The 26,933-nt window shown below is 39.1% G+C and overlaps 1 protein-coding gene across 2 annotated transcripts in view; it reads left to right on the forward strand.

The window, feature by feature from the left end:
- The window catches only part of KIF27 (kinesin family member 27), a 33,021-nt gene that overhangs the window by 1,439 nt on the left and 4,649 nt on the right, over nucleotides 1-26,933 (forward strand). The window contains exons 2-16 of one of the 2 annotated variants that reach the window (XM_054055103.1): nucleotides 606-991; nucleotides 2,947-3,147; nucleotides 4,468-5,426; nucleotides 14,494-14,637; nucleotides 16,976-17,182; nucleotides 17,689-17,864; nucleotides 18,240-18,373; nucleotides 18,777-18,932; nucleotides 19,944-20,149; nucleotides 21,557-21,754; nucleotides 22,127-22,240; nucleotides 23,572-23,748; nucleotides 24,354-24,569; nucleotides 25,583-25,789; nucleotides 26,642-26,840. In XM_054055103.1, the coding sequence (XP_053911078.1) occupies nucleotides 682-991; nucleotides 2,947-3,147; nucleotides 4,468-5,426; nucleotides 14,494-14,637; nucleotides 16,976-17,182; nucleotides 17,689-17,864; nucleotides 18,240-18,373; nucleotides 18,777-18,932; nucleotides 19,944-20,149; nucleotides 21,557-21,754; nucleotides 22,127-22,240; nucleotides 23,572-23,748; nucleotides 24,354-24,569; nucleotides 25,583-25,789; nucleotides 26,642-26,840 (3,604 nt within the window). In that variant the 5' untranslated portion in view covers nucleotides 606-681. The remainder of the gene's footprint in view (nucleotides 1-605; nucleotides 992-2,946; nucleotides 3,148-4,467; nucleotides 5,427-14,493; nucleotides 14,638-16,975; nucleotides 17,183-17,688; nucleotides 17,865-18,239; nucleotides 18,374-18,776; nucleotides 18,933-19,943; nucleotides 20,150-21,556; nucleotides 21,755-22,126; nucleotides 22,241-23,571; nucleotides 23,749-24,353; nucleotides 24,570-25,582; nucleotides 25,790-26,641; nucleotides 26,841-26,933) is intronic. The other variant, XM_054055104.1, reaches the window with a different exon arrangement.

Here is a 26,933-nt window from a genome sequence, read left to right on the forward strand (position 1 = left end):
GAATGCATTGCTGTGAGCAGTGTAAGGAACCACAGTTGCTAATGTCTATATAATTTAAAATAATTACATAGGTACTTAAAGATGCAGATTAAAATGAGTGCTTTCTGTGTAGTAGTTGGATACATTTAAAATCACACCTTTGTAGGCAACACAACTGCGTTCTCTGTCCTTGTCAAGTTACAAATGTCGCGTAAGTGGAAGAAGTTTTTAAAATGTGTGTGTATAAAAACATTTGGAGGAAAAGATGTTTGGTTTATGTTGTCTATGCAGCATGAATGCATGAATAGGAAAGTGAGAGGATTTACTGTAAGCATATGCTTTATCAGCAGTGTTTATTAACAAGCTCTTATGATCTTTTTGCGTCATATGGCTGCGTTGTGTTCAAATAGAGAATCGGTCAACTTTCAGACTTAGGGTTAAGTCTGCTATCTTGGAAAATAATAGGGGCAAAATTCATTTATGAATTGATTCAACAGTTAGTATAGATACTTTTATATCGCGAGTGCAACAGGGCTCATGTATTCTTTAGGGAATGCTTATTTTCTACTTAAAATGCAGGAAATGCATTCTTATTTATTATATAATGTGGAAAACTTTTTTCTTAGTTACAGAAAACTGCGAAGGAGGTGAACACAGGAGTGGTAACGGATTTCTTGTTGGCTATATGAGTAGTGCCCTGGGATGGAGTCTGGCATGGAGGAGATCCCAGTTAAAGTTGCTGTTCGAATCAGACCTCTGCTTTCCAGAGAAGTACTTCATAACCACCAAATGTGTGTGAGAGTAGTCCCAAATACACAGCAAATTATCATTGGGAAAGACCGCGTCTTCACTTTTGATTTTGTGTTTGGCAAAAACTCGACCCAAGAAGAAGTTTATACTGCTTGCATTAAGCCTCTTCTAGTGTCTTTGACTGAGGGATACAATGCTACAGTGTTTGCATATGGACAGACAGGTTCTGGGAAGACTTACACCATTGGTGCTGGCCACATTGGTAGGTTTTAGAAAGTAAACGGTGTACTTGTGCAAATTAAATATTTGATACATAGCAGATAATGCTACAGAATTTTTAAGGGCTAAATTAGAAAGATATAGTAAAAAAGATGCTTTCATAATTTATGTGATAAACTGTCCTAAACCCAAATTATCCATAGATTAGGCTATTCCAAAAATATCTAAAAAAAAAAAGTTTTAAAGTGCTCTTTCCCATTCACCATTTTAACATGCAACTTAAACTAGAATTTCTTCCTGAAAGGCAGTGTTTTGGAGATTCTTGCTACAATTATCTTACTTGAAAGTGTCTGCTTTAGGCAATTAGTTGTTTGCTTACAGGTATAAACAGATGATTCTAGATCTCTTGGTAGGTATTAAGCTCTTTGTTTCATATAAAACCATAGAATCACAGAATTCTTTAGGTTGGAAAAGACCCCTACGATCATTGAGTCCACCCATTAACCTACTACCAGCAGTCCACCACTAAACCACATCCCTTAGTGCCACACCTACCCATCTTTTAAATACCTCCAGGGATGATGACTCAACACTTCCCTGTGCAGCCTGCCTCAACGCATAACAGCCCTTTAGGTGAGGAAATTTTTCCTTATATCCAGTTTAAGACTTCCCTGGCGCAATTTGATGCCATTTCCTCTCATCCTGTGACTAGTTACTTGACAGAAGAGACCAACACCTGTCCCGCTACAGCCTTCTTTTAGGTAGTTATTGAGAGCAATGAGGTCTCCCCTCAGTCTCCTCCAGACTAAACAACTTTGGTTCCCTCAGCTGCTTCTCATAACGTTTGTGCTCCAGACCCTTCACCAGCCTCAATTCCCTTCTCTGGACATGCTCCAGCTCCGCAATGTCTTTTTTGTAGTGAGGGGCCCAAAACTGAGCACAGTATTCAAGATGCAGTCACACTTATTCTGAGTACAGGGGTACAATAATTTCCCTACTCCTGCTGGCCACACCATTTCTGATGCAAACCAGGATGCTGTTGATCTTCTTGGCCACCTGGGCACACTGCTGGCTTATGTTCACCTGGCTTTCAACCAGCACCCCCAGGTCCTTTTCCAACAAGCAGCTTTCCAGCCACCCTCCCACAAGCCTGTAGCACTGCATGGGGTTGTTGTGGCCCAAGTGCAAGACCTGGCACTTGGCCTTGTTGTAGTAAATACAGTAGGACTCGTAATTCTGCTTACTTCATTTTTCTTTATTTCTACTAGTAGTTATTTAATGTTTTTATACATATCATTGCTAGCCAAATTCTTTAGGTAGTGAATGTCACAATCTAAGTGTGTTCATAGCTCAGCAGTTTTATTTTTATGCATGTATTTGCTATATTCATAATTAAATGTTAGCAAGCCTTTATTTTGTTAGTAAAAAATATTCTTGTTATCCTCTCATAAGCGAACAGTTTCCATATTCTTGAATAAACAACAAAAATTATTTATGGAAGCTTTGTCCTATACTGAGTATTAAAAAATTAGAGCTTGGCATTAGTGTTCCATATCTGCCTTGAAAAAAAGAAATTACTGTACATGTTGATTGTAAGCTTTGTCTCACCAGGTTACTTTGCCGTATTTAAGTGGAATTTATAGTTTCTCAAACCTTTGTGGTGCAGTTGCCAACTATAATAAGTAAGAATAAAGAAGAAAACTGTACATTGAGGAGTGTATAGTAGACTTTATAGTCTACTATAGTAGACTATAGTAGATTTATAGTAGACTCCATGTTTTCTTGACTTTCATGATTGGAATATTATGTAATTTAGAACTTAACTTTGCATCCTATTAATAGTGGATGCAAACATTTACAAAAATCCTCAAGAGCTCTGAGCTCTTTGGATTCATATATTGGGTAGCAAATCGCAGAGACTTCTCTCAATCTTCAGTCTTTGTAATTTATGTGGCAGACAGACTGTAAACTTCTGTGACATCTTTGCTTATATTTTAGCATCAGTTGCAGAGGATGAAAAGGGCATAATCCCACGGGCTATTCAGGAGTTATTTCAGCATATTGCTGAAAACCATAATAGTGAATTCTGTGTCAAAGTGTCTTATATAGAGGTTTACAAGGAAGATCTCCGAGATTTATTGGAATTGGACACCTCTGTGAAAGAATTACATATCCGAGAAGATGAAAAGGGAAATACAGGTAGGATTTCAGCTCTAAAATTTGATGTGTTATGTTTTAGCTGTGTACCCAAGTTATTCTTGCTTTGTCTTGAAAAAGGTCATTCATTATTAATACTAGAAAAAAAGTTATGTTTTCAGAACATAAACTCATTTTAGCTGAATTGAAGTAGTTTTGGATTTAGATGCCTGTGAATGATATAGATGTTCCATCAGAAATGGAAACAAATCACAAAGTAGAAATACTTGGTTATTGGTTCTGCAGATTCTGTCTAGAAACACAGTAGTGTGTGATTATTCACTTGAATAAGTATTTAAAGATTAAACCTTTGCTTCTGCCTTCATAATTATAATCATTAAGCCACCTGTACTGTAAATATCTGCCCCCCTTTCACTGTGAAGCGAGTGGAAGGGAACGTTTAATTAAAAGTAACATCTTATATGCAATTGAAATTAATATTCTGTAGTTCTCCTGTACACTACATGAAAATGCTAGAAGAATGCACTGCAGAAATATTTTGTTCTGAAACTGTGTAGCTTGTTTTGGGTTGCTTGTTGTTTTTTTCCTTATTGTTCATATTCTAATTATATTTGCTCTAATATTAAGATATTGTTTATTGTTTTATCTGTAGCTGAAAGAAGACACTAATTTAGCACGAATCTTGCAGACAATAGCATTGTTTCATAAGGACTCCACAATGTATTTTAAACTAATACTGTTCTTCAGTACAGTTCAAGTCAGCTTCGATTGATTGTTCTAGGACATTTTCCATCCCTCATTAAAACAAAGGACAAAAAATGTGCTTGGTAGGGATACTTGTTAGAAGTACACTTTCACGTTATTAGGTTACTAACAGATACTTGTCTAAAAGGCCCAACTACTGAAGCTATATAGAACAGAAATTCTGGTTTTGCCATAGGCTAGGAATCTTTTCTGCTACAAACTTCTTTATTTTCAGTCTTTTTTTTTTTCCTGTCTAGCAAAATATCCTTTGAGCTGACTTTGCTCATACTTTTTCTAAGTAGCACTAGATTGCAAATTGCATATGCCAATGTGTAAATGACTGAAGCTGTATATTGTGTTTAAGATACTGTTTCAAATGCTGTGACACACTACACCTCTATAAAATATCTGCAGGTTTCAGATGTGTTGTACCTCATGCTTTTCACATACTGATGTCTTATTTTTCTCTAGCTACATGCTAGGACCCCAGAATAAAGTGGGCTTATATGTTTCTCTAATTTGTTTTGTAGTTTGACGGTTCCTAGTTGCTGTAAACTTTTGCCAAAGAGTTTAGAATTAATGGGATTATGCTTGCTTTCTTCGGTTTTGTGTTTGAAGTGATTGTCGGTGCTAAGGAAGTCGAAGTAGAATCTGCAGATGAAGTGATAAGCCTGTTGGAAAGTGGCAACGCAGCTCGTCACACAGGCACAACACAAATGAATGAGCACTCTAGTAGATCTCACGCCATTTTTACCATCAGCATTTGTCAGAAACAGTCTGCAGAGTCTCAAAAAGATACTGATGCTGCACAGGATTCATCTTGGAAATCAGTCCAGATGATTGCTTCGAAGTTTCATTTTGTGGATTTGGCAGGATCAGAGAGAGTAGCAAAGACTGGAAATACTGGTGAACGCTTCAAAGAATCAATTCAGATAAATAGTGGTCTGTTTGCCTTGGGAAATGTCATCAGTGCCCTTGGAGACCCCAAAAGGAAAAGTATACATATTCCATACAGGGATGCTAAAATCACTCGTATTCTGAAAGACTCCCTTGGAGGAAATGCCAAGACTGTTATGATAACTTGCATAAGTCCATCCTCATCAGACTTTGATGAATCTTTGAATTCCCTCAAATATGCCAACAGAGCCAAAAATATTAGAAATAAACCAGTTATAAATTACAATCCTGTTCAAGACCGGATTGATGAAATGGAACTTGAAATCAGATTGCTTCGGGAAGCTTTGCACAACCAACACGTCAGTAATCAGCGTTCACATGATTTAAATCCTGAAAGAACTCGTATCTGTTCACTTGAGGAGCAGCTCACCCGGCTTCAGGTTCAATGTTTCAGTTACAGAAATTGCGTAGATGAAGCCTTCCCATTTCTGGTTGATTTGAATAATGATGTTAGCTTAGAAAAAAGTCATCAGGACAGGTTGCAGAGATGGATCTCTATGGTACAGGATGTAAGGAAGGAAGCACTCACCATGCAAGAAACTGGCACAGGGACTTGGGCCAGCCAAGAGCCACATCACATCACAATTCTTCAGCTAAAGAGGGAACTGAAGAAATGCCAGGTATTTAATTATAAGCTGGTTATTTAAATAACTATGTGAAAGAGCAGTCTGCTGAAACTTGAATTCCATTTCAAAAGATGCAATACTGTTATACTTACCTGTACTTAATTTGACAATTTGAATTTAATTCACAATCTTACGTGGTTTTGTTTCTCTAATCCATGGGGCATGGCTTTATTTTAATGGATGATTGAATAGACAATTATCTTATTCATGACAGAGATAAGTAAAGTAATGTTATATTTTGGCATGTCAGTTTCAAGATGATTCTGTGAGGCTGAGCTGTTTTATCTGTTAAATTTTTGGTTTTAGCTGTGCAAGTGTGCTAGGTCTGGAGTTGCTTTTCTTCATAGCAGCTCATAGGATGCAGAGTTTTACATTTGTGACCAATACAATGCTCGTAATACAGTAACATTTTAGATCTTGCTGAACAGTTTTTGCACAGCGTCAGGTCTTCTCTGCCTCCCATTGAATACATTGAGAGGTGCACAAAAGAGTCAGGATGCAGACATACAGCCAAGCAGATGACCTGAACTAACCAAAGAGAGATTTCATGCTATATAACATCATGCTCAGCAATTAAAAGGGAGGGGAGAAGCTTGAGGGAGATTAGCTCTGTTTTGCCTGGGAACTGGCTGGGCATCAGTCAGCCTTGGGAGATGGTGAGTGATTGCCTTTGCATCATTTGTTTTGTTTTCTTTCTCTGTTCTTCCACTTCGCCTTTGCTTCCTGAATAATATCTGCCTCAACCCACAAGCTTTCTTGCTTTTACTCTTCTTTTGCTCTTGCCTCATGCCACTGGGATTGGGGAGGGAGGGGAATAAATGGGAGAGTGGCTATGTATGTTTACCTGCCTACTGGGATTAACCCACAGCAGTCCTGTTCAGCACCCAACCTGGGGCTCAAGGCCTTCGAGATAATAACAGATGTAATTAGAGTGTGCTAGATGAAACTTGTAGCTATTATACTTGTTTACTTAAGTTGTCATTTAAGTCACTGTTGCAGATCATGATGCCGGCGTATTTGAATGCTGATTTATGTGTTTCCTCCAGTATTCTGATGCTTGATTCCTCTCCTGACTTTTCACAGACTCCAAGAATCATTAATGATTGTTTTCAGATTTTGCTATTTAGTGTGTTATCACTTTGTTTTCCTTTGATTGGGATAGCTATGCTAAAACCACTGGCCTTCAGCATAATCTGATATTTGGGTTCTACATTGCTGGTGTCCCAGTACTCCAAGAACCATCTCATGGATAAAACCAGAAACTATACCTTTTCCCTTCTCTAGTCCAAGAGACGTTTTGTGGAGAGAGGAAAGAATGGCACCTGTACCTTCCTCTCCCTAGGGTGGGTTTTCATAGTCGCGAAGTGATGGCTTCTCTGTTCCTTCAATACGTCAAATCAGGGTGTTCATACTGTGTGTGCTCTGATTTTGAATGTTGTTCATAAGGTTAGACAAATAATCGGTGATGCCTCAGAGGAACATGCTTTCAGGTGACTGACTGATCCCTGGGATGGCAGGATGTATGGGAGGAGCTGGACAGTTGTGTAAGGTTGTACTGCCTTCGATAGCTTGGGATTTCATTCCTGAACAGCCTTGCAAACTCAGCAAGCAAATACACCGTTTGAAGAAGGGCAGTGACTTCTGAAGCTGTGTTGGGATCTGGCGCATGCCTAACAAGGCACTCTCCAGTGCCCTCAGAGAGATAAGAGGATCTTCTGACCTAAGAGCCCACAAATGGGCATTGAAAAATTGTTTTGCTCTGAGGCTACACAAATGGACACTAAACCAGAGACTGAACCATCAGCTGCAATAGTTGCTCCGGTAGTTAAGAAGAAACAGTGGAGGCAGAGGTCAACTCAGTAAGAGAAGAAGCAGCTCCTCCTGAGAGTGGGAGAGAGGAAGAATCAGAAGAGGCAGCCTATTCTTCAGTGCAGGGGAGAAAGAGATAGAAACCGTAAGAGGCGGAAACTATGTGGTTTCAATTCATGACCAAGCTGCAAGATAGGAAGAAAGATTTTGTCTGTCAGCAGGATGAGTGAATTGCTACCTGGTTGCTCCAGTGCTGCATAAAGGGGCTAACAGTCTGTAACTAGAAGGCAAAGAAGCACAGCAGCTGGAATTCATTGCTAGGCACTGCGGAATTGACAGAGTGATTGGAAAAGGGGCAGTCACCCTCCAGGAGTGGCTCTTGCCAAGCGTGATGACAAAATACCTTCTTGAGGAAGATACTTAAACGCAGTGAGGCAAGTGGACTACCACTGAGGAAGGTGACCAGTGTCAGAGGGAATTAGTGGTGGTGGAGGTTGTCTACAGTGACATGGACGGTAATGAGGCCCCCGAAGATCCAAATGACATACAATGCACACCATCTGTATGGCAGAATTGTGTATGGAGCACATCAATGCCATGTACCAGCAACCTAGCGACAGTGGACTGGCCTGACATCAAGGCACCAGCTTTGTTTAGACTGGTCTGTCAGTTCTGGCGATTCAAAGAAAATCTTTGTTTCCTCTCCTTGCTCTGGACCTGCGTTTTAACTGTGGAAAGACTCTGCTCAAGTGAAAGAGAACTGTGGGCACGTGCTACCCTGTGGTTCTAGCTGCATGACTGTGGGGAGAATATGAGGAATTGGGATGGTGCATGTACTGTGGTCCTGAAAGTCCATGTACATGAATTGTGGGAAAAAGTAATGGTTAAAAAGGGCTCTTCCAGAAAGATTACTGTTCCACTTGCTGTCAAGCAATTCCTGAGATGGGCTGAAGATCCCTCCCTTCTTTCCGATACAGATCCAATGGACTTAGGTCCATGTGGGTTTGAACCCTATGCCTCTGCTATGGAAAGACCATGCTGGTGTGTAGTAGAGTCACACTTGTGAGTAGTCCTGGTAGCATAGCCTGGGCTAGAGAGAGAGACATGGGCTCCTTTCATGGTGTAAAGACTTCTCTGACTGGGAATAGGGGGACCTTCCCCCTGGCCGAGTGAAGGAAAGGGACAATTGGATTTACTTTAGTCAGCTACAGGCTGGTCAGTCTCACCTCTGTGCCTGGCAAGATCATTGGGCAGATCCTCCTGGAAACTGCTGAGGAACACAGAGAATAGGGGCAAATCATGCCTGACAGATGTGGTGGCCTTCTACAATGGTGCTACCACATTGGTGGATAAGGGAAAAGTAACTGACATCATCTACCTGCACGTGTGCAGAGCATGAGTTTCTTGTCTCTAAATTGGAGAGACATAGATTTGACAGGTGGACCACTGGGTGAATAAGGGATTGGCTGAATGGTCACACTCAAAGAGTCGTGGCCAATAGCTCCATGTCTAAGTAAAGACCAGGGGTGAGCAACATTCCTCAGGGGTCAGTATTGGGACCTGTGTTTTACGTCCGTGGAGATACAAACAGTGAGATTGAGGCACTATCTGCAGATAACATCCAGCTGTGTGTTGTAATCGACCTTGCTGGGGTCAGCAAGGCCAAGTGCAAGAGTCCTCGGTGCCCCAAGACCTGGGCTGGGGCAGTCCCAGGCAGAAATACAGGCTGGGCAGAGACTGGACTGAGAGTAGCCCTGAAGAGAAGGACTTAGGAGTGCAGATGGATGAGAAGCTCAGCGTGAGTCAGCAGTGTAAACTTAATAGCTGAGGAAAGCAACTGTATCCTGGGCTACATCAAAGGAATAATAACCGGTAGGTTGGGGGAGTTGATTCTCCCCCTCTTCTCTGCTTCCTGAGTACTGCATTCAGTTCTGGAATCCTCAGCACAGGAAGAACATGTATTTGTTGGAGCAAGCGCAGAGGAGGGCCACAAAAATGATTGGAGGCCTGGAGCACCTCTCGTATGAGGACGGGCTGAGAGTGTTAGGGTTGTTCAGCCTGGAGAAGAGAAGGCTCTGAGGAGAATCATAGAATGATAGAATAGTTAGGGTTGGAAGGGACCTTAAAGATCATCTAGTTCCAACACCCCTGCCATGGGCAGGGACATCCTACTAGATCAGACTGCCCAAGGCCCCATCCAACCTGGCCTTGAACACCTCCAGGGAAGAGGTATCCACAATTTCCTTTGGCAACCTGTTCCAGTGTCTCACCACTCTGGTGGTGAAGAAATTCTTCCTAATGTCCAGTCTAAATCTGCCCCTGTCCAGTTTATACCCGTTCCCACTCATCCTTTATGAATAGCCCCCCCTCCAGCTTTCATGTAGGCCCCCTTCAAGTACTGGAAGGTTGCTATAAGATCTCCTCAGAGCCTTCTCTTCTCCAGGCTGAACAAGCCCAACTCTCTCAGCCTGTCCTCATACGGAAGGTGCTCCAGCTCTCCAGTCATCTTTGTAGCCCTTCTCTGGACCCATTCCAACAGCTCCATATCTTTCTTATTTTGAGGATTACAGAACTGGACACGGTGTTCTAGATGAGGTCTCACAAGAGAGGAGCAGAGGGGCAGAATCACCTCTCTTGACCTGCTGGCCACGCTTCTTCTGATGCAGCCCAGGATACGGTTGGCCTTCCGGGCTGCAAGCACGCATTGCTGTCTCATACCGAGCTTCTCATTGACCAGCACCCCCAAGTCCTTCTCTGCAGGGCTGCTCTCAATCACATCATCCCCCATCCTGTACTGAAACTGGGGGTTGCCCTGGCTCAGGTGCAGGACCTTATAGAAGTCTTCCAGTGCTTAATGGGAGCCTACAGGAATGCTGAGGAGGGTCTTTTTGTCAATGAGTGCAGTGATAGACCTTTTTTACTGTGAGGGTGGTGAGGCATTGGAAGTTGCCCAAAGAAGTCATGGATGCCCCATCCTTGGATATGTTCAAGACCAGGTTGGATGAGGCTTTGAGCAACCTGACTGACTAGTAGATGTCCCTGCCCATGCCAGGGGGCTTGGAAGTAGATGATCCTTAGGAGCCCTTCCAGTCCACACCATTCTATGATTCTGTGATTTTAGGGACAAAATATGGATATTTTACATGACTCGCAGTCTAAAAGAATGATACCTGTCTATAAATCAGAGGAGAAGAGGGTGGAGTGTTGCTGAGGTAGCATATAGAGTGGGACTGAATAGAGTGGGACTCGAGCATGACATAATTGGTTTGCAATAGGGAGTGGAGATTGTACCAGGTTTGGCTGAAATGGAGTTAATTTTCTTCATAGCAGCTTGTAGGGTGCTCTTATAGATTTGTGGCCGATACAATGTGCATAACACAATCATGTTTTAGGTCTTCCTGAACAGCTTTTGCACAGTGTCAAGGTTGTCTCCGTTTCTCTCTCTGCCACCACAGTGGTGCACCCGAGTGAGTGACTGGAGGAGGGGGATACAACCAGGCAGGTGAACCAAACCAACCAAAGATATACGTCACACCATGTGACGTGTTCAGCAAAGAAAACAGAGAGGAGAAGGGCTTAAGTACATTAGCCATCTTTTACTCAGGAGCTGACTGGGCATCAGTCTGCTTGTGGAAGGCGGTTTTGCATTAGTTGCCTTTGCATTACTTGCCTTGTCTCTTCTTCCACTAAATCTTTACTTAGTGAAGTTCTCTTTCAGACTTGATCCACAAGTTTTTACTCTGCTTTTGCTCTTCCGCTGTCCTACTGACGCTAGGGGAAAGTGAATGAGTGGCTGTGTGTCCTTAGTTGCCCACTGGGGTTAACCCACAACTGCTTCCAGTTGTTTTGTAAACTCAGAAATCGTTTTGAATCATGCAAATAAATGTCTGTCAGCATAACAGATGCTACAATGCATATGATATCAGAATTGTTAGTATACTTAACGGATAACCCATGAGCTAACTTTTACAACTTATATCTAATATTATCTAATACAATGTACGTAGTATACTAGTCTATCTAATACTATGAGGCTCCAAGTAACTCATCTATTATCATTAAGTAATTTCCTAACCTGTATTTTTTTCAGCAATGTCTTCACCAAGAACGCCTGCATTTCCATTTCATTATCATGCCTTCAACTGACTGATTTTCTAAACTATTTACAGATTTCTCTGTCTCATCACTTTTCTGACAATTGCTGTTGGGTTATACATCAGCTTTCTGCTTTTTGGTGGCATCATGCTTTTTTCTAGTTTCCTAGCTCAGGTGAGAATTTCAAAACAAGATATGGAATTCTTAGCATGCAGATATCCCATGAGGATCTTGTCATGGTGGCAGCTCTGATAAGCTCTTTCTCAGACAGCAGATAATAGTGCTAAACAATAACCTAATGAGGAGAAGAGCTCTCGGCCTTCTTCTTCAGCATGATAATGTCTCCTCACAGAACTGACACATGATTAGATAAATAGTTCTTTTTGAGATCATCCCCATTTACATTTAGGAAGGGCATATTTTGGGTGTACTTAATTAAAATATTGACTATGAATGACAATCCAAAATAATGGAGATTAGTATACAATAAATAGAGCCTCAAATGAAAACTGATTTTGTAACTTAAAATACCTGTACACTAGTTTGAAGCTGAGTGAAGTTCTGAGATAAGATGAACAGCTCAGAAAAACTAATCTGAGTCTGTCTTGTAGCAGGAGACATGCTCAAGCAAGTTAGAATTTTACAACATCGACCTACTTTCAGTTTGCACACCAAACTGTGATAAGCCTCTGGATTGTTATCAGGCAATTGTATATGCAAATTCTCTTTTCTTTGTTCTCAATCAATCCAAATCAGGGCTTTTTTTTTATATCTCGATTTCCTTCTGTAGCTTATTTTAAACTTCTCTTTCTGAGGTTTAAAACTGTATAAAAGCTGACTTTAAACTTAAATTTTCTGAGAAAGGTGTGGTATGCACAGCTAAGAGTGTACGGTAAGGGAGACGCTAAAATAAACAAGACAGTGTGGACTCTACAGCAGGGCTTGCATACTGACAGATTCGCTATCTAATAGTGGACCTATTTGTGTGTGTACATACATATAATCATAGAATCATAGAATCACCAGGTTGGAAGGGACCCACTGGGTCATTGAGTCCAACCATTCCTAACACTCCCTAAACCGTGCCCCTCAGCACCTAGTCCACCCATCTCTTAAACACCTCCAGGGAACATGACGCAACCACCTCCCTGGGCAGCCTATTCCAGTGCCCAGTGACCCTTTCCATGAAAAATTTTTTTCTGATGTCAAGCCTGAACCTCCCCTTGTGCAGCTAGGGGCAATTCCACCTTCTCAGATCCCCTGTCACTTGGGAGAAGAGGCCAGCTCCCTCCTCTCCACAACCTCCTTTCAGGTAGTTGTAGAGAGCAATAAGGTCTCCCCTCAGCCTCCTCTTCTCCAGGCCGAACAACCCCAGCTGTCCCAGCTGCTCCTCATAAAACTTGTTCTACATATTTCTTTGCTGACAGCTATGATTGCCTAGGTAATACTGTCCTGCACGAATTGAAAATACTGGCATAGTGAGTTAGCCAAAGCTAATTCCCAGATTCTCACTCAGCCACTCATTGACCCCTCCATTAGCAGGGCTTGGGGACAGAAAATAGGAAGATCAGTAATGAGAAGGCTTGTTGTTGTGGTAAAGAGAAAGAAATTGTTTACCAATTAAACAGTCTGGAGGAGAAATTATTTAATTTATTGACAATTAGAAAAGAAGTAATTACTCATTTGGGTAGTGGGGAACAAAAAGACAAACACTAAAATGATATCTTTCCTGCCCCTCTTTTCAAGGCTTGTCTTCACTCTTTCACTTCATATTCCTGTCCCTTATTGCCAAGTGGTGCAGAAACGTAGTGAGGTGGTTTATGATCAGTACATAGTGATTTCTCACTGCTGCTCTTTCCTCCTCACTCATTTTCTCTGGTCAGCGTGGGCTCTGCATGGGCAGCTGCACATTCAGGAGTACCCATCTGCTCCAGCCCAGGTCCTCTTTAGGCTGCAGTGTGGGTGTCTACTTCACCATGGAGCACCTCCCCCTCTTCCTCCTGGTGTTTCCTCTGCTCTTTCTCACTCATTTAGTTCCCTCTTCTGCCTGTCTGGCATTCTGTGCGTTTTTTTAGATATATTATCACAAAGGCACCACTGTCTTGGCTAAAGGGCTCAGTTGTTCTCTTTGGTAGGTCTACTGGAGTTGCCTGTAGCAGGCTGTGTCAAGCATGAGGCAAGTCTGGTCTCTTCTCACAGATGTGACCCCTGTGGTCGCCCCCATCAAACCCTTCACACTTACACTCAATACAACGGAACAAATATATTGGATTTTAGCTATGTATGTTTAATACAATATGGACAATACACCACTTAGTTTTCTATCGCTTCATCCTGCCCCACTTCCACCATGCTAACATCTGTGCAAGCTTCTTTTTTCCTGCAGTTGGCTCTGCTCTGCATAGTGATGCAGCCCTAGCAGAGGACAGGATACACCTGTCAACTACATTTAGTAGAAACATTTGCATTGGTACATAAACTTTGGAAAAAGTTCTATCTCTAAAGAGATACCAAGTTTTTGATTGCAATCTTAAAAGGGATTAAGAGTTGTCTTGGAAGAAAGATGTAGGTAAGCTAGTTATACAGTAGCATCCAATTTTAAAACAATAATACATGATGTTTTCATACTTCGTATTTAGCTAATACAGGCCTTCTGGAAGAGTAAAAACACTTGGAAGTCTCCTTCACTCAGTATTGGATTGTTTATCCACAAGAGCAGCTGAAGAAGCATTCTTATGGTTCTTTAGGCTGTTATCTGAGTTGTGGAATGAGGAGGCTGTTCCTGGTTTTTAATTTGATACGTTAATGTTATGGTTGATGCTGAGGTCTTGTGGCTACATCTTACAGCACCCTAAGGAGAATAATTGGATTTAGATATCTGCTTCAATAAAGTAGCTTTGGTTATGGATGCATTATTCCCTTTGGAAGAGAGAAAGGTGTCACAAGAAAATCAATAGATGAAACAGAAGTGCAGAAATAATTGGTAGAAACCGCAGATAACCACTTAGACAATTTGCCATATGTGACTCGGAACTTCGTGGTTCTAATCATATCTTTTAACAACAAATGAGGTTTGAACTTTGTTTTTTTTTTTCTTATTTTCCAACCAATAATAATAATATACTTTTTTTCCAACTGATTTTTTTTTTTAATCTAGCAGGCTGTAATTATGGATGAAGAATTATTTGTCCAGAAGGATCATGAACTGCTGATACTGCAGAACCAGATAAAGACATTACTGCAGAAAAATGAAGAACAACTGAAATCTTTAACAGAAGCTCAAGAAACACGTAGATTACAGGTATTTCTCTGGCTTACATTACATATATCTGTATTGAACCAACCTTCCACTCTAGCTCCTATAGTGCATTCATTATTTCAAGAAAGGTCCCACAAGATTTCTTTGGACATAACTCTGTAAGTTTTCCACGGATTTTGTTTTAATTAGAGCTGTATCAATCAATGCGTTGAGTTCATCTACTGCATGAAGCACAACAGTGTGACTGCTGATGTTTGTATATGAGCCTAGCTGTGCCACAGCCTTCTGGTATACCACGAGGTCAATCATCCACATTCTCTGTGCTTCCTAAAGCAGACCACACACCTCTCTCCCCAGACATGTATTATTGCTAAGTAGTTTCAGAATGATTAATGAATTAAGATTTGAAAGACTAAAGATTCTTTAGAATCTGAAAAAGACTATAGATCCTATAGAATGCTTTAATTAAAAGCTTCTATAGAAATGTATTTTGTTATAACTTTATTAAGAATTAAAGTATTGTTCCTCTTTGACTTTGTAAGACAGTTTAATCCTAATTTTCTGAGCATTTACTATTAGAGAAAACTGATTCTGCTTCCTTCTTTCTATACATCTTGTGCTTGCTAATGAATTATGATGGGTTGTAAGTGTGCAACATTTCAAGATACAGGAGAGCATAAATAGAATAGTTAATATTCTCTTGATGTTGCCTGTCATGTGGATGATAGATAAATTTTTATCTGATTTTTAAAAAGAAAAAAGAATGAGCATGGCTAGCTAGTACTCTTCTCCTTATTCTACTTTTTCTCCTTTTTCTTTTCTTTGCTCATGGCTTGGGAAGAGTCAATGAATGAAATGTAAGTATGCTAGTCATCATCTTTTTCTTCCCACTGTCACTTTCTTTCTTTTCCGTCACCTCTGGCTAGATTGATTTGGGTTTTTTTTAACATGTACAGCATAGTGTCAACTTATTACACTGACATAACGTATATATAAATTCTAGAGAATACAAGAGGTAATGAACAGAAGCAGTCACACTGCAAGCAAAAGATCATGATTGTTGCAGTATCAGACAGGAGAGGAGCCTGAGGGCTGAGGAGCCGTTGCTGTTTAATCCACTAAACTGCCAGTTTTATTTAAAAACAAATAAAATAGGTAGAAAAGTGAAAAGCAAACACTTTTGTCAAATCTTTTAAGTTGTATTCACAGGAATATGTAACTTAGTGATACATGATAGAGTAAGAGCTTTAAAGGTAGCATGTATTAGATAAATGTTTATACACATACGTATTTATGTAACCACTGTTGCACTCTGAGATTGTATGTACAAAGGTTGTCAGTGACAAAGAATCTTAAAAACATTAAATAATAGCTTCAAGGAGGATCAATTAGCCTTTACTGCTTGCAAAATCATAACAAATATGGTATTCATATATATATATATATATATATATATATTCTGTTGCCTAAGACAGGAATATTATTTATTTCATTCCAACAAAATGTCAATTTGCAAGGCATTGCCTGTGTGTGTTTGGGAGGAACTTTCAGTTTAAGAGAACAATATATGAAGTATGAGTAAGAATGCATTATTGAAAGTAGGAGAATGCAAAATATCTTTAATTGAGTACTATCAGTTGACTATCACTAGCTACTCTTCAACTTCCCCGTTGTTAATAGGCCAGATTTTAAAGGTAGTTTGAAGGGAATTGATAGAAATAGAAAGAGTTGAAAATGGATATAATCTTGGTTTTATGGATTAATCAGTTTAGGTAAGATAAGTAGATTTAGAGAATGTACAGAGGCTGCTGTAGGAGAAGCAGGTAAGTTCATTCTCCAAACTAGCACTACTAGCAATACTGAAGCTGCAGAGAAGTCAAAAAAGTAGCTCATACAAGTGATCCTGGGATCATGTACGTGTTTATTAATATAATCTTTAAAGTGGAACTGCTCAAAGAGGAAGCCTGTATACATGTTCAATTAATTACACTCAGATCATGTGTTTAATTTGAACGCTGTTGTTGAATTACTGTTTTATTTCTCCATAAACACACATACAAAGCAAGCACAGGCTGATAAGTATGCCATGTAATTCTCAGTAGTTGCCTAAGTAGGCTAATGTCACTTACCTGGAATACGTGGGATGGGTCTTTCTGGACAAAAACATGTCTAAAATTTGTTGGAGTTGAGGTGTGTGTTAGACCAATGATATATTGCAGAATTTTCAGTTTGTTGCAGAATTTGCCTGTGCACTGCAGAAGAATTTAGTGTCAGTGAGTGATTTGCAAAGTTCATGACCTTTGTAAGGAATTTAGAAGTGGTGAATATGACACAGAACTCATGATCAGCAACAGTTCTACTTTGTTTTTTCCCCCATGAGAATGAAAAGATGGTGGAACAGCAAATGCTTATTGATCAGCTAAAAGCAAAAATAGAGAATTTTACAGATGTGAAAACTTGGGACTTCTCAAGTGCTAATGGAAATGAGCCAGCTCCTGTGGCATCTGCAAGAAGGCCGTACAGTGTCCCACTCACAAAGAGTCTGCTACGCTCCCTTCACCCGCCTTCAGGGATAGAGACCCGAAAGGTAAAGTCTACGTAAATGTTCCTTTTTTCCCTCTTTACTTTGTCATGGTTATAGTTCAATAATTAGACTTGACATAACAAATTGTTTTGGCTTTCTCAAATGCTGTTTAACTTTCCGTTGAAGACTCTGAAAAATTACTCTTTCAGGTCTTGCAACATATACCACAGTTGTCCAAAATGTTCAGGGTTAAATTATCACTTATGAGTGCTAAAGCTGTAGTATTTTTTGGTGCTTTACTGGGTTTTTTGCACGTTCAGGTATGAAGCATTATCAAAAATGAACAATTTTTCTTACCGACATATTGACTACATTGGATAATGAGTTGCTGACAGTGCCTTCTTTAATATTTGGAACAAGTGTTCTAAGCTTGTGCAGAACCTTTTGTTACAAATGTATTAACAGTTGTTACGGAAAATATCTGTAATTTTGCTTACAAGCTCAGGTGATGACAGACACATTGTTGGAAGTGTTTCTACCCATCACTTTTTTTGTGTGCTTTTTGGCAGACATATAGCAGCCCCCCTGCCTTCTCCCTGCCCAGGGTAATGGCAGAATTCCGTGCTCGCAGCCAAATGATGCTCAGCAACATAGAAGATCAGGATAAAGTTCTTCACTGCCATCTCTCTGATCAGAGTGATGAAGAGGAAGAAAATATAGGCAGCAAAAAGAAAGCTTCATTTAAGTAATTTTTTTGTTATTCTTTAATTTTTGTTACAATCAAATATATAGCAAAGGTAGTATTACTTACCTAATCCTGCTGTAATATGAGGTCATTTCTAATGTTACCTATGGTAAACTTGTAGGACCAACCACACATGTTACAAAATAAGTTTAATAAATATAGGTTTTTTTATTTAATAAAGATTATTTTGTCCTTGTTTTGGGGCCAGAATCTTCTGTGAAGATCGGGGGAGCGTGGATGGCTGGGGAGTAGATGGGAAAGAAAGTACAAATGTTTGGGATTATCCTCTGTTAAAATCATGTACTTTGCATTAACCTTAAGGAAAAAAAAATCCCTCTGTGTTTTAAATGCAACATGTTTTTCATTCTTCCTTAGGCGTTTCGCAAACCGAACACGGACACAAAACCAGGCTTCTCTGTACTGTCTTCCTGACTTAAGTGACATGAAGTGTCAAGCAGATGAGTCTGTTTTATCCAATACATCTCTGCTACAGGCTGACACGGTCACAGGTAAAAGAGAAGTCATGAGAGCAAATGTTATTGCAGTATCAGAATGTAAGAATGTCTTTAGCACATGTAATTATTTTTCCCGACAAATATGTGTATTTGATACAAATAGCACTTCATACAGTAAAAAGCTCTTTAGGTACAAATCTTTAGTATTGCTTCAATGAAAGAAAATAGTTGCTATTATCTTCTCAGAGACGCACAGAAGTGGTTTCCGGAATATTTTTCCACCCACTTAGGGTCTTGAAATGCCAGTGCATGCCATCCTTTCTTTTTCTTTTTGGACGCATTCCAGGGAAAAGACTCTGTGCTATTCTCTCCTTTTGATTCTTTTACTTCATAACCACTATCTTTTGGATACAGATTGTTTTCCAGATTCTTCTGTATTGCTTTGGTTTTTTTCAAGGTGAAGAGATTTACAGCCTCCAGAAAAGTCATGACGTCAACGTGCAGAAGTTAAGGAATTCAGAGTTGAGAATCACCGAGGCCAAGCAAAAACTGAGAGAACTTGCACTTAGTATCAAAATGAAAGAGGAACTTATTAAAGAATTAGTAAGAACAGGTAACTGGCTACTGTACAGAAAATTAAAATGAAGTTGTTCAGAAACAGAAGAAAAGGCACAAAACTTATGAAGTCCTGCATATCTTAGTTTTTATGCAATTATCTTATGCAAGAATACCTTTAATAACTTAAAGATTGCACTGTGATACACAGATGTTTTTGTTAAATATTTTTTGTACTTTGTGGATTATTGCTTTTATTAATCAATAATGTATTTTTTCATGTATGCTCAGTGCTACTGTTCTTTTTGTGGACATGTATTTGTCGCATGATATCTGGGATAGGAGAGAAGATACATCACTGTGCTGGGAATGTAAGCATTCCTAGCACTGCAGTAGAGAAGCAGGAGTCAGAAGTGAATGAGGGAAAAGGTCAGTGTCCCTACTAGCTGACATCCCTTATACACCTGTCCCATTACATATATGACTGTCAGAAACTAGTCTTATGATGACAGTAGGATCTTCATTCCTTGAAGGACTGAAGGAAGAACCCCTTCAATCGCATTTTTCTTCTGTGCATACTGGCTCTTGGAGTTATCTTTTGACACTGAAAAAGACTCTGTGACCTCCTTAATAGCACTTTGGGAAAGATTTCCCAAACAGGGCAAGTCAGAGAGTAGAAAGAAGTCCATAGGTGTTTACTAATAATTGAGATCAAAGTTGGTTAATAAACATATACGACATATTCTTCTGGAAGAAGCGGAATATATTCAATACAGGGGAGCCATTTTGGCAAAAACTATAGTAGGCAGAAGAATTTCACTTTATTTGGCACTCAGATGGCACTTTATTTGGTGACATCACGTGACTCATGAAGAATTCAGATTTAAAACTCCTTCCTTCATCCACGTTTCAGGGTTAGAAAGAACTGTATGTTTCTTTAGGGCGGAAGATGTCTCAGAAATTGTTGGTTTAGTCAGAATGAAGTAAGTGATGATTTGTCTACAGAATTCAGTACATTTCAACTGATTATCTTGGTGTTTTTAAACTATTTGGATATTGTGTCTTTAAGGTAAGGATGCTCAGTCTGTAAGCAGGCAATATTCTTTGAAGATAACTAAACTGCAGCAAGAATCTGAGCAGGCCAAAATGGAACTAGCTGAAACACAAAAGCAACTTCAGGAGCTAGAGAGTAAGGAACTGAGAGACATTCCTGAGAAAGCCACGTTACAGAAAGAGTTCTGGAAGAAGATGGATGCAGCTAAGATGAGAGTGCAGGTATATCTGATCTGACCATTAAGATTTGCAAATCTCTGCCTCACTATTACCATTGACCCTTAATACTCTTGTTAAAACCCTCACCAGTTTTACACATTTGAAGCAAGTTGGATTGAAATAGCTAAAGAGAAACTTAATGCTATTATAATGAGAAATCTAGTTAACATATGAGATCTGACACAAAAAAAGCCAAGACTAACCCTAGAGATTGGGAACCAAAAGTGGGAGGGGAGAGAAAAGAGATGGTTATAGAACATGTTCTAATCTGTCACAGTAAGACAAAACTCAGCTCAGTTGCTTCACTCAGTACAAGTGGACGTGTTCAATATAGACATTTTGTTACCCTCAGTCGTAAAATGTTGGTGTGCATGAGTGAACAGTGACTTAATATCAAGACAATGGCCCAGCCCACAATACTTTGTGCAGCAATTTTTAGCTGATAACATTACTGTGCTTGAGCACATACTCTGTTTGCCAGATCTGGCTCCCTCTTTCCAAAGATGAAGTATGTGCTCAAAGGAGCCCATTTTTGGTCAATACAAGATGTGCAAGCAAAAACAATGGAGATCCTCAACAGCCTTTAAGAAAATAATCTGCAGAATTGCTTTGAACTCTGGCAGCATTGTATGCAGTTGTGTGTCAACTCAGAAGGGAACTATTTTAAAGGTGATCATAGTTGATTTTCTTAATTTGTTAAATAAAAATAATTACAGGCACGGTCTCATTTGTTTTGTGTCACATCTCATATATGTGGCCAGATATATACATTATTTTTGTGGTACATAAGAAACCAAGAAAGAAGTGGATGATATGACATGCTCATACACCATTGTATGTAGTACCATAAAAGAACCTACACAAGGAGATGATTACAAGCTTATTACCTGCTGTAAATAATACAGCTATTTTATGAAAATACTGTATAAATTCCATCTCTAAGCAAATGATCATGGTGGTTTGCAAGATCAGACCCAAGACAGTCATACTTGTTTGGTATTGACTTCCTGCTTTTAAATTCTGCTATAGCTAAGTTTAAATTGTGTGCCTCTTGGTCCTAGAATGGCGGGTCAGACAAGCATTGTACAGAAAAAGGTAGCTGGCTTATTGACTTCAGCTCAGAACCAGCACTCTGGCACCATTCTGTCTCTGCACAGAGCTGTGATTTGTGTTAGATTTTACTAGTTTCATTGCATATCCAGGCATGAACTGTATCTTTAGCTTTTAGTGTTGCTTGAGATTAAATCTGCCTGTACCGACTTTACCAGGTAGCTTAGAAACCACAGAAATAATGAGTGACTGGAAAGAAGTTAATAAGTCTTGCTGACCTTAAGAATTCAGTGTAATAAAGAATTACATTTCGTTTTAAGTTTTCCTCCTATGAAGCTGAACTTTTCTATGAACATTCAGGCCTTGCAGAAGAAGCAGCAAGACACTAAGAATCTGGCTTCATTATCTAACCAAAGTGAGAGGCAAGCAACAGAACTTAAGCAGAACGTGGCTCAGATGAAGCATCAGCAGACCCAGCTACAGAAGAGGCTGTGTGAGGAGAATGAAAAAAAGAAACAACTTGAAGCAGAGGTTCAGCGGGACCAGCAACAAATTAAAGTAGTATTCTTCCTGTTTCTTTATGACAAGGAATGAGAGCAACCAATCTTACCTTTGTTTATTAAGGACAACAAGCTGTACTGCCAGGCTTTCCGTAGTTTTAAGTAATTACTTTCTTGGTAAATGCACTGAAGAAATAGTCTATAAACATTTTCACAGAAATCTTCAGTTGGCCTTTCTCTTCAGCTTTTTTTTTTTTTCATTTGATTACGTGATGCCTAGCCCTGAATTGCCATTTTAGACGTAAACTTATGTATAAGGTCAGTATTTCAGGATATGTCCTTGTGTGGACTCTGACATTAAATGCATTTTGAAAACAGACTGACCAAGGCAGGAAGAATGGTTTGATTTTTTTTTCTCATTTGTTCATAGGAACTTCAACTGAAGATAGAGCAACAACAGAAGATCCTTAAACTTAAGGATAAAGAGATAGTTGCATTTAAAAAGAAGATAGATAACTCAGTGGGCACTTCACAGAAGCTACAGGTAGCTAATCTATTCCGAATCTGAGTGGGCTCTGAAAAAAATAAATTCTTTCTTCATCCATAGTCACCTTTGTAAAGTGTTTAGAAGAAGAGTAGTCCATCATAGTTTTGGGTTTTTTTTTTCTGTAGCAAAAACTGGGGAGCATAGTCTAGCAGCTCTTGTACTTCTTTTGAATGAAGGAAAGGAGAAGCTCTGATGTCCTTTCTTTCTATGATTTGTCAAAGACACTGGTTCAGGTTTCGTTGTCTGGTAGGTTTGAGGGTGATCCTGATCATCTATGTTATGAACATTTCCTACAGGAGTGATGGGGAGGGGCTCTTTATCAGGGACTGCAATGCTAGGACAAGGGGTAATGGTTTTAAGTTGAAAGATGGGAGATTTAGATTAGCTATTGGAAAGACATTCTTTACTGTGAGACACTGAGACAGGTTGCCCAGAGAGGTCGTGGATGCCCCATCCGGGGAGGTGTTCAAGGCCAGGTTGTATGAGGCTTTGAGCAACTTGATTGAGTGGAAAGTGTCCCTGCCCATGGGTGGATGATCTTTAAGGTCCCTTCCAATCCAAACCATTTACGACTCTGTTCTATGGTTCTATGATTCTACAGTTTGTTTGTTTGTTTACCTCTCTGATATGAATGACAGAGGTCTATGGTTTTGGCTGTTCCTAACAGGGTTAGAAAAGTAGGCGTCCTATGCAGCAGTGCTGCTTACAGTATTTCAGATGCAGACACTGGAACACAAGAGTTTCATGAGTGACCCAAAGTCTTTAAAGAAATGAAATTTTTTGAGTTAAATAAAGACAACTTTTTACCTTTACCAGGAATATAACCACTGATAACTGTGACTTCAGAATAAATTTTTAAGAGACTGTACTGGCTGGATCAGAGCTCTCATTTAAAATCTTTCTTTCTGTAAACATCATAATTTCTGTCACTTAATGTTTTTCCACAAATAGCTGGTCTTGGGCAACTGTAATGCTATGAGGATGGGCTAGCTGAATTCTCATGGTAGCTTCCAAACCTAGTTGCTGTGATTATATAGAAGATGTCTATATATATAATTGTTCTTAGAAAAAAGAATATATTGCATTAAGGGCAAATTTGTTTATACAAGATGTAGTAATGTAATGTTGCTGAGCCTTTTTTTAATTCAATCTAATTTCTTTATTATTCTGAGTGAAGATTTTGTTGCAGAACTAATCTTAACTTTAGAAAAATCAATGTCTTCTACAATTGTATCAGTTATTCTAAAAATGGAAAACATTAATGATAAAATTCTGTCCTAAAAATTCCTGCCTAATTAATGCTCTCTGGATTTGTATTTAATCTTCAGAAATTAGAAGAGCAAAAGAATTGGCTGGATGATGAAATAGAAAGAGTTCTCCAACAGCAGCAACATCTAGCAGAACTGGAAGAAGATTTAAAGAAAAGAGAAGCCATTGTAGCCAAAAAAGAAGCACTGTTGCAAGAGAAAAGCCACCTGGAAATCAAGAAACTGAGATCTAGCCAGGTGATTTAAGGAAAAATTGACACCACAGTTATAGTGCTTACTGAAACACTCCGGGCAAGGGGGTGCAGATATATAGCAGAAGAGGCTCAAGCCATATGGTCACTGTTATTGTGTGGCTTGAGCAAAGCAACATTTAAAATGTGAATAACACAGAATAATCATTTTTATTCACTTTTTCTTCCCAAAATTCCAATACCTAAAAAAACCCAAACTGAACTGTGGAGTTCTGTTATTAGCATTGAATAATACATCTAAAAATGACTCAGTCCGTTTGCAAATTAGAGAACATGACAGGGAAACATTTTGCATTAGTTATTTTTCAGTAACAAAAGTCAATAGAAATGGAAGTATCATTGTCAGTTATAATAACTATCCCTTTTAATTTTTTAGTACATAGAAAACTGCACATTGACTGTTTTTCTTTTCTTTCATCTTCTGAGTAAATAGTAAATTTTGTGGTAGTTGTCCACTCAAAATATATGTGCCCTCACTGTAAGAAGCAGGCAAGTCTTTCACTGCAGAATGTAAAGGTCTTTCTTACCTACACTTATCTTGCTGGATGGAGTATCTCAGTTTTATATCTGTGATTGCTGTGTTTCTTTTAGGCTTTAAACAAAGATAGCGTGAAATTGTCCACTCGCTTAAGTATGCTGGATCAAGAACTGTGTGATAAAAGTATGCAGCTTCAGGGCAGCACCTCTGAAGATAAGACAGACATTTTGGAAAAAATTCAGGTACTCCAGGCGGAAAGGGATCAGCTGCTCAGAAGAAGAAATAGCGTGGATGAAAAACTGAAAGATGGTAAAATTTTGTCAACTGAAGTAAGTAAGCACCGCTGAGATAAATATAGGTTTTAGGTAGTGTTGTATAATAACGAATTCCAATCAGAACCTAAAATGTTTCCAAATATTGGGTAAGCTGGAACCAAGTAACTGAGGTTGGGTACTTTTGTAAAATAGCAGTGGTAAAATATTGAGAGCTCTACTTGCGTACCAGTGAACAAAGTTTACATTCAGAGGAACTTAACTCAGCTAGTGCCTTGACAAACTCCACTGGCCCAAGGATCATATAATCAGAAATAAGGGAACCAGAAGTTCATCAGTTTATTGGAGGCAGGTATTTTAATGTCAGGACATAGAACAAGGCAATGTACTTGCATAGTGATGTCCCTTGTTTTTTTTATTGACTTTTGTGAAAAAGCAAACTTCACCTGAAGGCCTCCATACTTTACAGTGAAAATAAGTCATATTACTTGAACAGACCACACTAGAGTTGATCAGTATAATTACATTGAAGATACAATAAATTAATAAAAAATGCACAGATTTGTTTTAGGTCTTGAAAAACAGTATGAATTTGTCATTGGGGTGATAATGTGACAGAAAGAGCACTGCTGGCCTCACTTCTGAAAATCTTCTGCAGTGCTTCAGGCTATGCCACTTTCCTACACAAGCTGTGGTCACCAGACTCCTTACTGACCTCATCCATTCGTCAACCAAATAGAAAACTAGCACAACTGAAAAAAATAACAGTAGAAGCCTAACTGTGAGGAAGATGAGGGAAGGCTAAAAAGGAAAACGATTTCTGATTTTGTGATGAACCACTTAATTGATCTTTGTATCATGAAAGGGGTACAATGGCAGAAAAAGACAAATGTTCCAGATTTGTAATCTAGTTCTTATTTTTCCCATTCTATTCTCGGTACTGCTACTAGTAGTTTGTCTTGCCCTTAAGTTTAGTATCATTCTTAAGAATAGAGTTAAAGAATGTCTAATGTATAGAAAGATTAATTCTACACTTTTTTCCTAAAGATCTTACTCATGTTTCTCTGTAGGAGGAACATGTCCTTTACCAGCTGGAAGAAGGGATTGAAGCCCTGGAGGCTGCTATTGATTATAAGAACGAAAGTATTGAGAATCGCCAGCACTTGCTTAGGTCATCTGCTCAGATTCTTTCACAGACTGAGAATAATGTAATAGGAAAACTGGTTTCCCTGCCTGCTGCAGAGCTCAGAGCTATCCTTTTCAGATATTTCAACAAGGTTTGTTTTGGCTAGTGAATAATGTTTCATCCTGTTTTCTACTACTATTCTAGATAATGAAACAAAATGGTGTCAAGAAAGAAAAATAAATTTAACAGTCTTTTGATGAAATCTCTTTAGATTACATGCTTCAGCTATTAATTCAGATATTTTAAAATTTTTTATTAACCTAAATAGGATACTTGTTTGTTAACTTTGTATATCTGGTTTCGGAGTCATTAGCTTAAAAGTTGCTGCAAATCTGGAAATTTCCTTGTTCCTTTCTAGTCCTCTGTGTTGCTAACTTTTGGTGCAGCAACATAACTAAATAGTGGTGTACTGAAATTCTTCCCAGCTACAGGCTTGATAAAACTTAAGCTAGTATTCTTTTTATTTTCCTAAATCCAGTATAAACTATTTTTACCTACACTGCCTGCAGTATTTACAGCCAAATACAGAAGAATCATACTGATGTCTGGAAACATAAAAATGAAATGTATCAAGATATGGTGTGTCTTTGGGAGCTTGGGTGGACCTTGCATGAACCTGGGTAGCCCCTGGGTGAACCTTGAGTGATCTTGTGAACAGGTTATCTGTGGGATGCAAGCTAGAAGTTTTGCAAAATCAGGGAAACACTCTTGTTTCAGTTTAAATTCCACACAGGGTATTACAAATATCCACTAATCCATGTGTTCACAGTGTACTGAGCTCAGTTCTACAGTGTGAGTTTACAGCAGCAGGCAAGTCTGTTTCCAGTATAAGTTTATGTATCATAGAGACCATTGTATTGTATGCTTTAATCTGTTAAGAAGAAGGGTAAAAACTTATATGAAAATGGTTTGATAAATCAAAAGAAGTGTATTTCTTTCTTAGATTGTTGGTCTGCGTGAGTCAGTGTGTAAATTACAACTGCAGATTGAAGAACAGGAAATGAAGGTCATAGACCAGCAAGACATAATACGTGAATTAGAATCTGCACTTGAACATGTCAAGGTGCAATGTGACAGGCAGCTGACTCTACAACAAAAAGAACATGAGAAAAAACTACAGTTAATACTGCATCATTTTCAAGGTATCTGCTTCTTGAGAGGGATTGTATGACAAGCATTAGATTCAGTCACTACTGAGAAATATTATATTCCAACTGAAAAAACCCTTTAGGGTT

The sequence above is a fragment of the Cuculus canorus genome, chromosome Z (assembly GCF_017976375.1).
Source record: "Cuculus canorus isolate bCucCan1 chromosome Z, bCucCan1.pri, whole genome shotgun sequence".
NCBI lineage: Eukaryota > Metazoa > Chordata > Aves > Cuculiformes > Cuculidae > Cuculus > Cuculus canorus.